Source organism: Anopheles moucheti, chromosome 3, assembly GCF_943734755.1.
Source record: "Anopheles moucheti chromosome 3, idAnoMoucSN_F20_07, whole genome shotgun sequence".
Lineage (NCBI taxonomy): Eukaryota > Metazoa > Arthropoda > Insecta > Diptera > Culicidae > Anopheles > Anopheles moucheti.
Window position 1 is genome coordinate 40,781,349 of NC_069141.1, and position 13,836 is coordinate 40,795,184.

The following is a 13,836-nucleotide window of genomic DNA, read 5'->3' on the forward strand; positions in this document are numbered from 1 at the left end:
GAAACGTGTGCAAATCTGGTTTTATTAAAATTGTTATCTTTTAATAAAAAGATATCGTTCCTAATCGTGCCCATTGCCATCTCACCCCGCCGGGTACCCACGCACAGGAACACGTTTTACTTCTTCACTCGGTCGCGCAACCGTGTAGACAAACGCACGCAATCATGAATATTTTACTAATAAAAATTCACATTTATTTGCATTCTACCGGTCTGGGATTTCATGTTTCCATCCGACCGGAACGCGCGCATATTGTGGGCATATCTTTCTCATGAGACTTCAGCAGTGAAGGGGTGGTCGTCAAATCATGCTACGTTATTATCCGCACTGCCTTAGGAAACCTTGAATAATACTTGATTGTTGGTAGATTCTGTTTGTAACATCATTTTGAAGGGGTTTCGTTCCTTTTATTGGATTATTTTATCATACTCTTAAAGATCTTAAAGTCATATGGAAAATTACCTTTCTTTTTGTTTAAGTTTCATCTTTCGTGACACAAAAATAAGATCAAATCCATTGTGCATTGAGTAAATATTGACTCCTTTTTATAGAATAAGTAACCTCTGGTAGCATCACCTTAAAGCGATGATGGTAAATGTTTACCAAACGGATCCGCTTACCATTCTGCTTTGAAACATCCAACCCGGCCTAAGAAGCCCGCCCTATATCAAGGGTAAACATATAAATTCCGTATTATCTTCATGCGTACCCACAACGCAGAGGGACGGAAAAATAAAACCTATACATAAAAACTAAATTCCTACACGTATAAGTGCATTTACGACGGTCATACCGCCGCACACCGTTAGTTCATATCCTGATTCCCATTCTCCTACTACGAAACGAAGATGAAAAGAATCCCGTTTCGCTACATGATATCACGAACACACCCTGTCTGGACAGAGAAAGGATAGAGGTAGCATCTGAGCGCCGTATCGATTCGGGCAGTTCTCCAAAGTCCCAAAATCAAGGTGAAAGTAAATTATACGGATCAGCGAAGGCGAACCATAATCCTTACAGAACAGCTCTGCTTCAACATTGGAGAGGTTTGATGTTTAAAAATACTCGCTTGCCGCAAGCAAAGATCTTATCCGGCGCTACAACCGTTTGGCGGTCTTGGCCTGCTGCAGGACTCCAACCCAACCCAAGCGAAGAACACAGGAACAATTGAGCAACTGAAGCTCACTTTAACGAACGTTAGCACATATGCATGGGCTGGGAATAACGCGCATTTCTCCCCAATGATTAAATGCCCCCGGGGTGGCATCATTCAGCGCGTAAGTGGTAAACATTTTCAACGCAAACACACAACCCAAGCACTAATCATATTATGCGTGCAACCAAGTTAAAAAGTCTACAATTTCTATCGGTAAAAACCATGCCCGAGAAGAAGTTTATTTTGCGTTCCCTGGTGATCAACATCTTTGATTGCTGCGAATCATGACCTTTAACAAGGGAAGACGCCCAATGACGAAACTCCTACTGTGTACACATATTTGCCGTTAGCGGTAACATATCGGATTATGGATTGGTTGAATATATTTTTCCACGAACGACAGAATTGGAAAGCACACACCAAATAGACGAAACCATTCGTTTGGTATTTGTTCGGGTTGCTTGGATGCCATCGGCTAACGTCTTGCTTCTAAACGCCTCAACGAAGAACAAATTTGTCAATAATCGAATGACCAGCGGAGAAAACATGCGACAAGTAGGCAGAGAATTTCCAAGCATCCAAGCTACCATATCTTTGGTCCAATATATCTCAATCTATTCAGCAGAGTTGTGCTGTGGAGAAAGAATGAAATGTTTCCCTTTAGATGGATATAACCACCAGACAGCGAAGGGGAAATGCTCATGTTTATTTCATTTTTCATGAAACTCCACAAGCAATAGCATGTCGCGGCTTATAAATGTAATTAGAAATTGAGCATTCATTATTTTACTGCATTTCATTGTAGAAGAAGAATTGAATGTAATAAATAATTTATACATTATATTAAATAATTAAAACTATTTAAACTATGAAGAAAATTTTAACAACTAAATTAAACTTTTCCGACGATAATATTATATCGTAGAAATGATTTATTTGGCTACGGGTAATGTTTATTATTGAATTAAAATGACTTAATCTGTTTTTTTCGTTCCATTCCCATTTTAAATTAAAAGCTTTTGCAATTGCTTTTCGGTTTTTTTTTTTTTGCAATCGGTTATACAAGATCCTTTACCCTGCTTTCGTTACAGGTAGCGTGGATGCACTTTGAGCAATCCGCGATCCTGACTGTACATAATCATGTAATCACAAGGAATCCTCGCATCAGCGTCACGCACGACAAGCATGACAAACACAAGACCTGGTTCTTACACATATCAAACGTCCAAGAAGAGGACAAGGGTCGCTACATGTGCCAAATCAACACGGTCACGGCAAAGACACAGTTCGGATATCTGCATGTGGTCGGTAAGTACATTCGTCGTTTTGTAAAATAAAGTTATTTCCACAAACTCTCGCAACTTCTATTACAGTCACTAACGGGGTTGGCTCACTCCCAGCCACCAAACGTGCTCATTTTCTTTAAGTGCATGTTGCAGTTTTTCTTCCCTCGAACGTGATCACATTGCGAGCGAACGAACGAACGAACGGTTCCCTAATCGCGTCGGTACGCGTTAAAGAAATCCCATTTAGTACACCCCGGCCAACAATTTTCTCGTGGAAATCGATATCTTGGCTCGTATCTATAATCCATCAGCTACTGCTGCGTGGCAGCGCCGTTCGAATCGAATTAGATACTGTGATTTTCGTGCAAGTAGAATGTAGCTTCGATAGCACCTGTAACAATCCGTCGCTTCTGCTCATAAGCAGTTGGTTGGAGTGAAAAAATTAAATTTTCCTCTCTAGCACTGAAACAAATTGCCTGCGTCGTGTGCTTAGCGTAACGGTGGCTGTCATGTGATAAAACGACGATAATTAACTTATTCTGCCTGGTGCTCTGTTCGTTCGGAAGATTTATTTTCCTTTCCTGGAGTGTGAATTTAGCCGAGAATGCAAACAAATATATTTTTTCCATACCTGACTGGTACTGTTTTCAAACAAAATTTAATTTTAATCTAAACTAAACTGCATTGACACAAATAACATGTTTTCCATCTTTGAGGGAAAACATATCCTTGAATAAATTGGTTAAGGCGAGGGAAATGACTTGTTAAAACGATATCTGGCATTACAGACGGATTTTCCGAAGATTAATTGTGAAAATAATCCTCCCTGCAGTATCAACGGTCGACAATTGTTGTGTCGACGGGAACAATACTGTTTTATCAGCATTTCGGCTAAGCTTTCCGTGCCACGGTTGCAGCTGCACAGGAGCGAAGAATGAAAAATTGAATCTGCACTACATTTGCATACTGTAGCAACATTTCCCCAATGGTTGGGACTTCTTCGGCGCTACTAACATACAGTCACAAGACTTTGCAATTTCGATTCTTGGCTACCACGGCAAACCCTGTCGATGAAGCAAGCAGTTGGTAGCATTTTCCTCTTTATATTGTTTCGTGTTGTTCGCACAGCACACCCCACATGCAGTTCGCTCTTGAGTCCTTCCGTGTTGCTCTGCAGAACCTTTTCGCAAATCCGATCATCCGGTAGCGCTGCATCAACTGGCGCAAGAAAGTGATTCGATTTTGCACTTTTGTCGTTTGCACCGATGAAAAACGATAGGCATAATGAAGAACGGAAATCAATTTAAATTCAAATCACATTAGGATCATCGGCCGTCGTCATCCGATACACAAAATACACCGAACCTGCTGCCCCGGGACGAACATTCATTGTTGTGTTTGGTTGTGTCCCCTTTGGCTGCAGGACCTGCCATCCTTTGCAGAGTAGCGAGCTGCCTAACGCCTCCAAGATGTCGTCTGTCTTCGTCGCCTGCGACGATTGACGATGGGCGCATTGCTGATGGTGGGATGGTGACCTAAACGCTTAGCGAAGCCAATCTGGAGCTGATGCAAGAAAAATATCCTCCCCCCCGCAACTGCTACCGAAACGATAGATCGAAACAAACAAACGAGCAAAAAAGCTCGTGAAACACAGTCAGCGAAAACAACCTACAGGATATCCGCAGACAACTTGCCCATTGGGTGGCTTGAGGGCGAAGCGGATGAGGATTTGGGGGAGCAAGCAGGAAATGAAAACAATTTTAAAATAAACATTTATTTATTTTCATTTCCCTTAAGCGTGAAGCCGATACAAACAATCATGGTGGCCCGAGGTGGTACCAAGCGTGAGGTCCTTTTTCATCCTGCCCTAGCGTCGAGACGCAGGGGAAACAATGTTAAACGCAAGCTGTTGAAGTGTTTCTTTTCTATTTGGGTTTTGGAAAATGCATGTTCGGTGCTTCCTTCCATTTCATTGCAAACGATGTTTTTTTTTGTTGAGTACGTGTGCTTGAAATCAGTAATCCCCTGAGCTAGAACATCATCAAAAGCAATACACGGAACTTCATACAATATGACAAACATTTACCTAACCACCAAGAGCATATGATACAAAAGAGAACAACGGTTCGAAACTTTGCCACAAAAAAAGACTTTGCGAAACATTCAACACTTCATGTTTTCTGTCGGTTTTGGCACACATGATTCACGCCTCTGCCACTGTCACACTCTGCGTGTAGTTCTGTGAAGATTATTTTTTTCTGCCGCAAGAAAAAAGTTTCTTTCGGCGAAGTTTTTGCTTCTATTGTGTCAGTACACTGAAGAACGCATTGAGAAAGTGTGAAATTATGGATGGAGATTCGTTAGGAGATTAAAATGTAAGATTTGTTCATAAACAATTTCATGTGAGTGTATCGCCTTTGGGAGCCCGTGTGTTTTTACAGCAAATAAAATATTTTGTGGTAGCTGTATAGCAATCTTGCAATCGATTTAGAATACATAAAAGTTGTTAAAGTGTTTTTTTATCAATAAGTTAAATTACTTTTGCATGAAGTTTGTTGCTAATATTTCAGTATTTCCATTTTATTTATTTTTCATTGCATCAATTATTCTTCCAGTTCCTCCAAACATTGACGATTCCCTGAGCTCGAGCGATGTTATCGTGCGGGAAGGCTCAAACGTGACGCTTAAATGTCGAGCCACGGGTAGTCCAACACCCACAGTAAAATGGAAGCGAGACGACAACTCTAAAATAGCCATTAATAGATCGTTAAACGGTAAGTGTGTTTCACTTTCATTTCTCGCACACACACAAAGAACAACTCACCGCAGGATCCATCGGAATATCACAAGTTACCGAAGGTTCCTTCCCAAAGCGGTACAAAACAGCCCAAGAACCCAAGCCCAACTTCTGTCGGTCGCACTGCTATCGGCTACACCGTCTTTCGCCTGCATTAATAAATTTCTTACCTTTTGCGCCGCTCTCCTCAAAACTTCCTCAACGCACGCCGGAACACGGAATCGAATGGCGAACCGGACGCCCCGTCGATACGCCATTGCCCCCCACGAACCAGTGCTCGAGTGGGAAGGAAATTACATCGAAATTACGAAAATTTCCCGCCTGGACATGGGCGCATACCTCTGCATTGCATCGAACGGTGTGCCGCCTACGGTGTCAAAGCGAATTAAAGTCAGCGTTGACTGTAAGTACACACACACAACATGGTAACTTTCATGCAACATTTCCCATCCTGTTCACTCCGTCCGTACGATGCACCGTCGACACCGTTGCTGCTGTCGTTGTCGAATGTCATTGTGGTGTAACTGCTTAAATTAAAACCAATTTACATTTACCATTAAATTACACACGGGCGTTCTTGCATTAGCCATCGTGGGTGGTGAAAAGCACGGAACATGGGCTGGAAAATAGCAACAGGAAAAAAAAACACAACGCAACGAAGCAACAAGCTTTGCGAGAACGAATGTGATTTTCCTCGTTAAAGAAAAAAAAAACCCAAAAACAAAACACAAAAGCAACAACCGCGTTCGGAAATAATTCCATTCCGATGCGGTTGCTTTAATCCCGGACCGAAGGTATGGAAATTAAAAACACTAATCGGCCATTTTCCCTAGCCGTGTCGGTGTGTTGGCCACGCTGGTGAAGGAATGGAATGGCGCCCTTCTCACGACTGGGAATGGATCAGCTACTTAAAACCATTAGAGGTGTCAGCCACGTTGTTAGCACAACAGTGCCAACAAGCTACCCCCGTGGTTCGTCTGACCACGAGTGGATAGGTGATTTTGACGGGGATTAATTTGAATTTTATATTGCGCTTCCATTACGCTGTCCCGGTGGCTTATGTCAATCGTTTGGAAAGCGATTCCCGTTACCGATCGTCTGTCGTGGATTTTTTTGTTTTGTTTTGTTTTATTTCCTTCCACAACACGTTGGATTGCACGTTCTGGAAATTACCATTCCACTGCTGATAACGTTTATATTGGTGTTTACATAATTGATTAGCCATTCAAGAAGAACCGGGAAACGGGATTCATTCCCTTTTAATTAAAAACACATATTTAGTTTTCTTGCACTTTTAGGGTAATTTCGAAAATATAGAAAAAATGTGAGGTATTTTATAATAATCTAACAACTATGAGGTTTCCACAGTTTAACAAATGTTGTGCACCAAAATAAAACTATATTTTATGTAATGTTGCATAGGGACATAGAATGCATAAATTATAATCCTTGCTTAGTGATTAATACTGGAGAGAATTTTAGTTCATGCTCTAGTGTAGATAAAAAACACTTTTAGTTCCATATTGGACATTTTGAGGCACACGTCGGTAAGCCCAATGTCAGAAATAGAAACAAAATGTTTAAAGTGTGCAAAACTAATAAATATACCTTACTTATTTGCTTTTCCTATCTATTTTGCATACACTTTTCTCACTCTGCTTTCATCATGAACCCATCTGCATCTACCCCACGTCCAATCAATGGTTTTAATCAATCAAACTACATGTGATTAAAGGTTTGCCATATCCCACACCCCACGCATAACTCTGTCACCGGTGAAGGATGACGCACGTTAAATGGTACCATAAAAAGCAACTCAATCGATGCAAGGAACGCGTATCAATGTTAAAGTCTCCACTTTCACTTTAAGCGCTCGCTCGTTTTACTAAAACCCGCGCTGTTCGCGCTGTCAGTATTAAGAGTAAAGCTTCCTGAACGTACGCCAGCAAGGAATGAAAATGTGAAAAGAAAAATTTAAATCTTCCGTGCGGAAATCGAAGAAAAATGGGAATCATTGCTAGTGATGTTGTGAATCCCTTGCATGGTTTAAATCCAGCGACTTCGAATACCGTGCCAGCGCCAGTTGCGTGTATTGATCACGAGAAAGCGTCGAACGAACATCGAAATCACCCAAACCATAAAGATGCCACCGTGGGAAAGGTTTGGTGTGAATAAACCTACATTTGGGTGAACAGCGAATTTAACATCGCTGCTGCATTACGATATCTTCCATTGGCAAGTTCCAAACGCGTCGACATTCATTGACGGCGCTCGGGTGGCATCGCTGAACTGCTGCCAACGACCGGAACCATGGTGAGCTACGGGGAAGAAACCCCGGAAACAGGACAATATTACATGATGATGGGATAAAAAATTAAAGCTACACTGCTTGAAGAATTGAAGGCTGATCCTGTTCCGGATCTCCCCTCAGGGGTCGTTTCTTTTCTCTGCTTGTGGAAGCTCCAACCCCACAAGCGCAAACTTACAGCAGCTATCTTCACATGTACGCCAAAGACATGGATGGGGCAAATGCTGGCTCCCTCCAATGATCTGCCGGAACAGGCAACACATCACATCATTCCGAATTCCTCTGCCCATGTGCTTCAACGCAAATCTTCAACACTTCAACACCCAGCCCATAAGTATCGGGCGTACGGTAAAGGATCAAGCGTTAAGTTGGTGAGGATTGGTACGGAACCGAATTTTCTATGCCCTGTAGCACTTGGGCAGAACTGCCAGCGTCGAACACGAATCTAGAAGTGGAGTTGGTTTCGGTGGAAGTTCTGTCGGTGGTATTGGTAAGAAAGATACTCAATAATGCTACCGTAATCCTCCCCCCAAACATCACCACAAGCTACCGGCTAAAGGAACATTCCCTATTCTTATTTTCTCTTTTTTGGTTAGGTCTATGGTCCAATTCACGGTTGAACGGATGATTGGGAAGGTGTGAACGAAATAATAAAAATAAATATTTGAGGTAAAATCAACTGCACCATAGTGCGGTGTTTTCCGTCGTTAGCAACACCCTACTCGACCAACACCCGCCCGAGGATAGACACAAAAGGGACTAAACGAAGGTGGATGTGCCCGTTGTCTTCTTACGATGTTGCTTGGTCGCAGGAAGATTCTTTCGTGCCGTATTGTTGAAAGGCTTTTTTGAACATTCTGTCTGAGCAGTAATGCGCTGAGTTCATGGCGTTTCTGGCCTTCCTGACTCCGGCACGACACTTCCGATGAGGTGTACGTGAGGCGTACATGTTGGCGAACCAGCTTCGCCGCCCATGGGTGGATATCGACAAACGAATTTCGACCGGAAACGGTACGACAACCATGAACGGAGCACGGGAAAGCAAGAAATTTTGGCCCAATAGACTTTTCCGGTATTCCATGCGCTGATTTGATGCCCGGCTGCGTTTAGCCAACCAAAGCACGGGGTTAGCAGCCGTTATCAGGATGGCAGCATCAGTGGCTTAATAATCTAAATTACACAATTTAAGGCAACATTTGATTGAGACCGAGTGCCGACGTACAGCCGAAGAAGGAGCGGAACAACCAACGGAAGCAAGTTGCAATCAAATAAATTGCCATTTTTCTTCCGTGCGCCTCCATCCACTGGCATGTGAGTTGTTGGATTGATTTTTTTACCTTCAACCCATTGGAATGAATCCCGATATAGTGATTGTACGTCGGTCAGCTGTAACTACGGTTAAAGGTTAACCAGCACTGATCGTGTAGTCAACCTGTTAAATGGTGTCGAAAATTACCCCTACGGTGTCTCGGTTGGCTTCTGGCACGTCCATGTTTCTCACATGGATGGGTTGCCGTAGTCAGTCTACCGCTGGCAGGGTTATTTGCCACTAACACTATCTCGTGTCCCCACTTGCCCACATACGGTCAGGTTCGAGACCGGCCAATCGACATCCTCCGGCAACATAATTGATGATGCAGCATATCCTCTACCGGTGGGATAACGATTATTGCTAATGAAGACAATCATCATTTACTGATGGCCAGCCGGCCAGCTCGGATGACCCAAACCCACTCATCGACAGGAAGAACGCTTTCCCCCCAAGGAAGGTCGACGGTCGAACGACCTGCTTAGGATGCTGCTCGAGTGCGCTTGTACAAATATGGCAAGATTAGGCGAGCGAACCCAACGCAGCTGCCGGCCACATCTCGGTCAGTGTTGCTTTGATGCTGCCCATTAAATGGCACTTCAAACGTCGTCAATCGCTGTGCCTAAGATGATGTCCGCCACAATGAATTGCAAAGATGAACGTGATATATTGCCAACCGTTTGATGGTACTTTCATCCCAGTTCAGTCAAATGTTTTGGTTATATAAAATGAACAGGTAAAAAGAGAAATTCGTAGATCTAGTACAATCACCAGTGTCGACATTCACGACGTCATTGAAGCAATTTATTTTGCGTAAAGGTCAATTTTTGTTTATGAAAATTATCTTTCAGTATTTTCTTTTGGTTAGATACTGTCTACTACATTTGAAATACAATTTGAAATATCATTCTTATTTATTGATTATTGTTGTAAAAAATTCTTCAAATTTCATCTTTTAATATTTGTCCAACTCAAAACAAGAACCTCTTCCAAGAACATTATTTTTTTAATAAATTCAAAATACTGTTAGTTTAGTTATAAGAGCTGATAATTGTTTGGACTAAAACAGTAACATACTTGAGTTTTGCAAAATTAGTTTTTTTTTATTCAACATGCATCTCTTCAAGGATGTTCCACCGATTATAGCCGGTTTTCAATTTTTGGTTACTATTTTTGTAGTAGCATTTGTCATTTGTCTCAAAAAAGGCCTTTGTTTCGGCGATCACCTTTTCATCCGACGAAAATTTCTTCCCAGAGTACATCCCTTTGAGATATGAGAAAAGGAATTAGTCACTAGGAGCCAGATCTGGAGAATACGAAGCATTCTCGAAGCATTTCGTGGCCCAATTCATGAATTTTTGCCATTATTTTCACTGATTTGTCTCACGGTACGTTGTCTTGATGAAACAAAACTTTTTTTCTTCAAATGTGGCCGTTTTTTGGCGATTTCGTCCTTAAAAAGCTTCGATAACTTAATATAGTAGTCGCTATTAATAGTCTTTCCATTCTCAAGATAGTCAATGAAGATAATTCCTTGCAAATTGTAGCGTTTTCCCCGCTTTGGAGCAGGTTCATCGCGTCCAGTCCTCTCGGATGACTGTCTATTGGACTTTGGAGTGAAGTGGAGAAGCCAAGACTCATCCATGGTAACATATTGACTTAAAAACTCGGATTTATTTCGCTTAAACAGCTCCAAACACTGCACCGAATCATCAAATCGTTGTTGTTTTTGGTTAAATGTGAGCTCGCGCGGCAGCCATTTTGCACAAAACTATCTCATATTCAAATACTCGTGAACGATATGTCCAATACGTTCCTTAGACATCTTTAGGGTGTCAGCTATCTCGATCAGCTTCACATTATGGGTGTTCTTAATAATTTTGAGATTTTTTTAAATGTTTTCGTCAGTAACCACCTCTTTTGGGCGTCCACTATGTTCACCGTCCTCAGGGCTCATTTTACCACATTTAAATTTAGCATACCAATATTTGATGGTTGATTTTGGTGTGACAGTGTCCAAAAACTCTTCAACAAGCCAATTTTTGGCTTTTACTGTATTTTTCCCCATGAAAAAACAATACTTTATTATCACGCGAAATTCCTTCTTTTCCATGATTACTCAAAACACAAAAGTTGTGTCACACAAAAAGCTCTAGCTCATTGGGTTATGGCCCGAGTGCTGTCAAATTTGGACAGAATTCGTTTGAAGGTTGGTACAAACGAAATATGATATGGATATAAATCTTCTAGCGCGATATGTGTGTTAGGCCTATATCGGTTATTACGCTAATAATAATAACATTTTTTTTTAAATTCAGAGATTAAAATGCGATTCTCTCGATTCTAAAACTCAAATTCAAATTATATAAAACCTCGTATGTACAGATTAATAACTCTTTCTAAACTTAAATTTACAAAATAATCATTAATCAAAACAAACTTTTCAACTTTCAAATGAAGTTCCTGAAAAATTATTGAAATAATTTCATTGTACTTTGAATTGCCCTTTTTATCGCCATTTGCAATCCATTTATAACAGAATAATTATCACGTCGTTCTTCTATTCTAAACATTCTTCTTCTGAGACAACGTTTTGTCTACCTTTCAAGTACAGAACGATCTGCTGCGAATAACAGCTTCTGTTGCGTTTTTCTCTCCCAACTCCCAACAAGATGACGGTAAAGATTAATGTCGTTCAAAACGTCCCCTTTTTGCGGTGTAATACGACGCTTCCAGATTATTGGCACTTTGGTAGGATGCGAAAAACAATACCGACCTTAAACACGAACCATTAACTATTGTACAGATTTTCCACCGACCGCCAAATGACTGCGCTATCCAGCAATCGGCTTAACTAATTACCTTCCTTGCCGACCAGCAACAACTGGCTGAGCAGCTCGCGAAGGCAAAGTTCTAACGCGGTAACGCCCATCATTTCATCGCGATGGCCTCGAAAGTGGAGCCCCCAAAAAACGAGTGGCAGACAAAGTCGTAAGCGCGAACTGTCTAAGCCTCAATTTACATAATGGCCGTAACAATAATTTGTTCCATTTGGTTCTGGGTAACTCGTTCCACCGGCTGGTAAACTGTTTACCGCTCGCTAGTCTCGTTTCTCCACATGCTATACTTTGTGGTGATGTGTCGAAAAAATCCCGTTCTACATCCCTGAAACACTGAACAACCTCCAACCCTCCAAGGGTGGCTTCCGGCAACGGGTGCAAAAACAACTTTCAACAAGCCGGTGGAGCCCATTGCCAAGCCATTCCGACCACTCGCAACAGCTACGCGGTTGGGAATGTTTGAGTGGTGTAAAATTAAAGAACGAGTTTCCAGCACCACCTCCCGCAGGACATGGCATAGGCGGGAGCGAGCGTTCGGTTGCACAGTTTGACCAAAAACAAATGTAAAATTTGTTAGCTGCACGCCTTCATCCCTCATCATTATCCCAGCCGGGGCGAACACACCGAAATCCGACCACGAAAATGTTTGCACGATGTAGACATAATCGTAAAATGAATCGCATAATAATTTTAATGCTAGTCATAAAATCAACACTGTGTGCAGACACTGTGTTGGTGGGGGCGAAGTGGCCTAGTTGAAAACAGTCGAAACGCTTCGTGCCCTACCACCGGGGAAAACAGACAATTCTAACCCCATGGGAGTCTTGATGGTTCCGATTGCTATGGTTATGGAAATTCCGCAATGAATTTCCCAGCAGCTTTCACTCGCACCGTACGGTGACATAGGAGAGACAATGACCGAGAGGGAAAAAATGTTGGACACCGTTCTGCCACCCTGTTCGAAGTGATGTTTTTGAGCGCTTGGAAAACTCGGCCTTCCATCTGCACTGGCGGCACACCCACTGACGAAAAGAGTTTCGCTTAATGTTGCAACAAAAAGGAATTTCTTGCAGCCGAAAACTCCATCTTGTCCAGCGTTTCAGCACCACAAAAGATGTAGCTCGCGTCATGGGCTTAAGCCTTTGGCAAGGGCAAATATCCCTGGTGGGCAAACTTTTTTCCACGAACTGCTACGTGCGTAGATTCCAATATGAGCATCCCATTTAGTCACCATGGCGCATGGATGGAAACACGGAACTTTATTCCCGAGGCGAGTGTGAAGCCGACGTAAATAATATTCACCTACCTATATACTATAAGCGCACGGATGGCAATAGGGTTGATTTAATTAGAAGATTCTGACACACCCCGGCATTAGCTCGCTTGCCTTCGCCATTCAAGGAAGACGCTCATTATCACCAAAGAAAGCTGCTCCTGCAATCAAATCCAATCAAACTGTGCCCTTAATTACATTCCTAGTTAGTGTTAGCTAACATCTGAAGAAATAATGAATGAGCATGAAGCAAACCCCGAGATAATCAAGTCCTTACTCGCGATCATCATCTATAGGCAGAAAATTCTCTTATCCACAACAAACAATATAAAAATAGTTTGTATGAGATGTTGCGAATATAAGCCGTTATAGTTAAATTCAAAATTCAATGTTCAGTTCAGTATTATTATTTGGCCTATAAATATAAAAAACATAAAATCTGCTCAAATGGAAATGGATTTTCACGACACCAATAAAAACGATGAAAACCGTTGTTATTTTTCTTCAAGGAATGAATATTAAGATGGAAACTTGATGTAGATCGACCAACTGCTGGTTTCCCAAACCTTGGACACCCCTGGCGTACCGGCTAAGGTTCATAAATTAGATTTCCATTATGCTGATACAACTTGCTGGCTTTCTAATGCTAATACATTCAACAGATTAATCACGCCCCCGAAGCGTGCCAAAGTGTTTGAGCAATTATTCAAAACTTTGCCCTAATCCCGAAACAATATCTCAAGTACTCGTTCTCTCCGGCAAGTGCACATCTTCTCGTCACTGCTTGAGGAGAACTCCAACCACTTCAAGGCCGAAAATTGACTCATATTTGTCTCAACCCGTCATAACTTCATTCAAACACAAGCC

At 41.9% G+C, this 13,836-nt stretch overlaps 1 protein-coding gene across 1 annotated transcript in view; it reads left to right on the plus strand.

The window, feature by feature from the left end:
- The window catches only part of LOC128300242 (lachesin-like), a 66,231-nt gene that overhangs the window by 14,465 nt on the left and 37,930 nt on the right, over positions 1–13,836 (plus strand). The window contains exons 3-5 of the mRNA XM_053036240.1: positions 2,248–2,464; positions 5,058–5,216; positions 5,514–5,642. Of these exons, the coding sequence (XP_052892200.1) occupies positions 2,248–2,464; positions 5,058–5,216; positions 5,514–5,642 (505 nt within the window). The remainder of the gene's footprint in view (positions 1–2,247; positions 2,465–5,057; positions 5,217–5,513; positions 5,643–13,836) is intronic.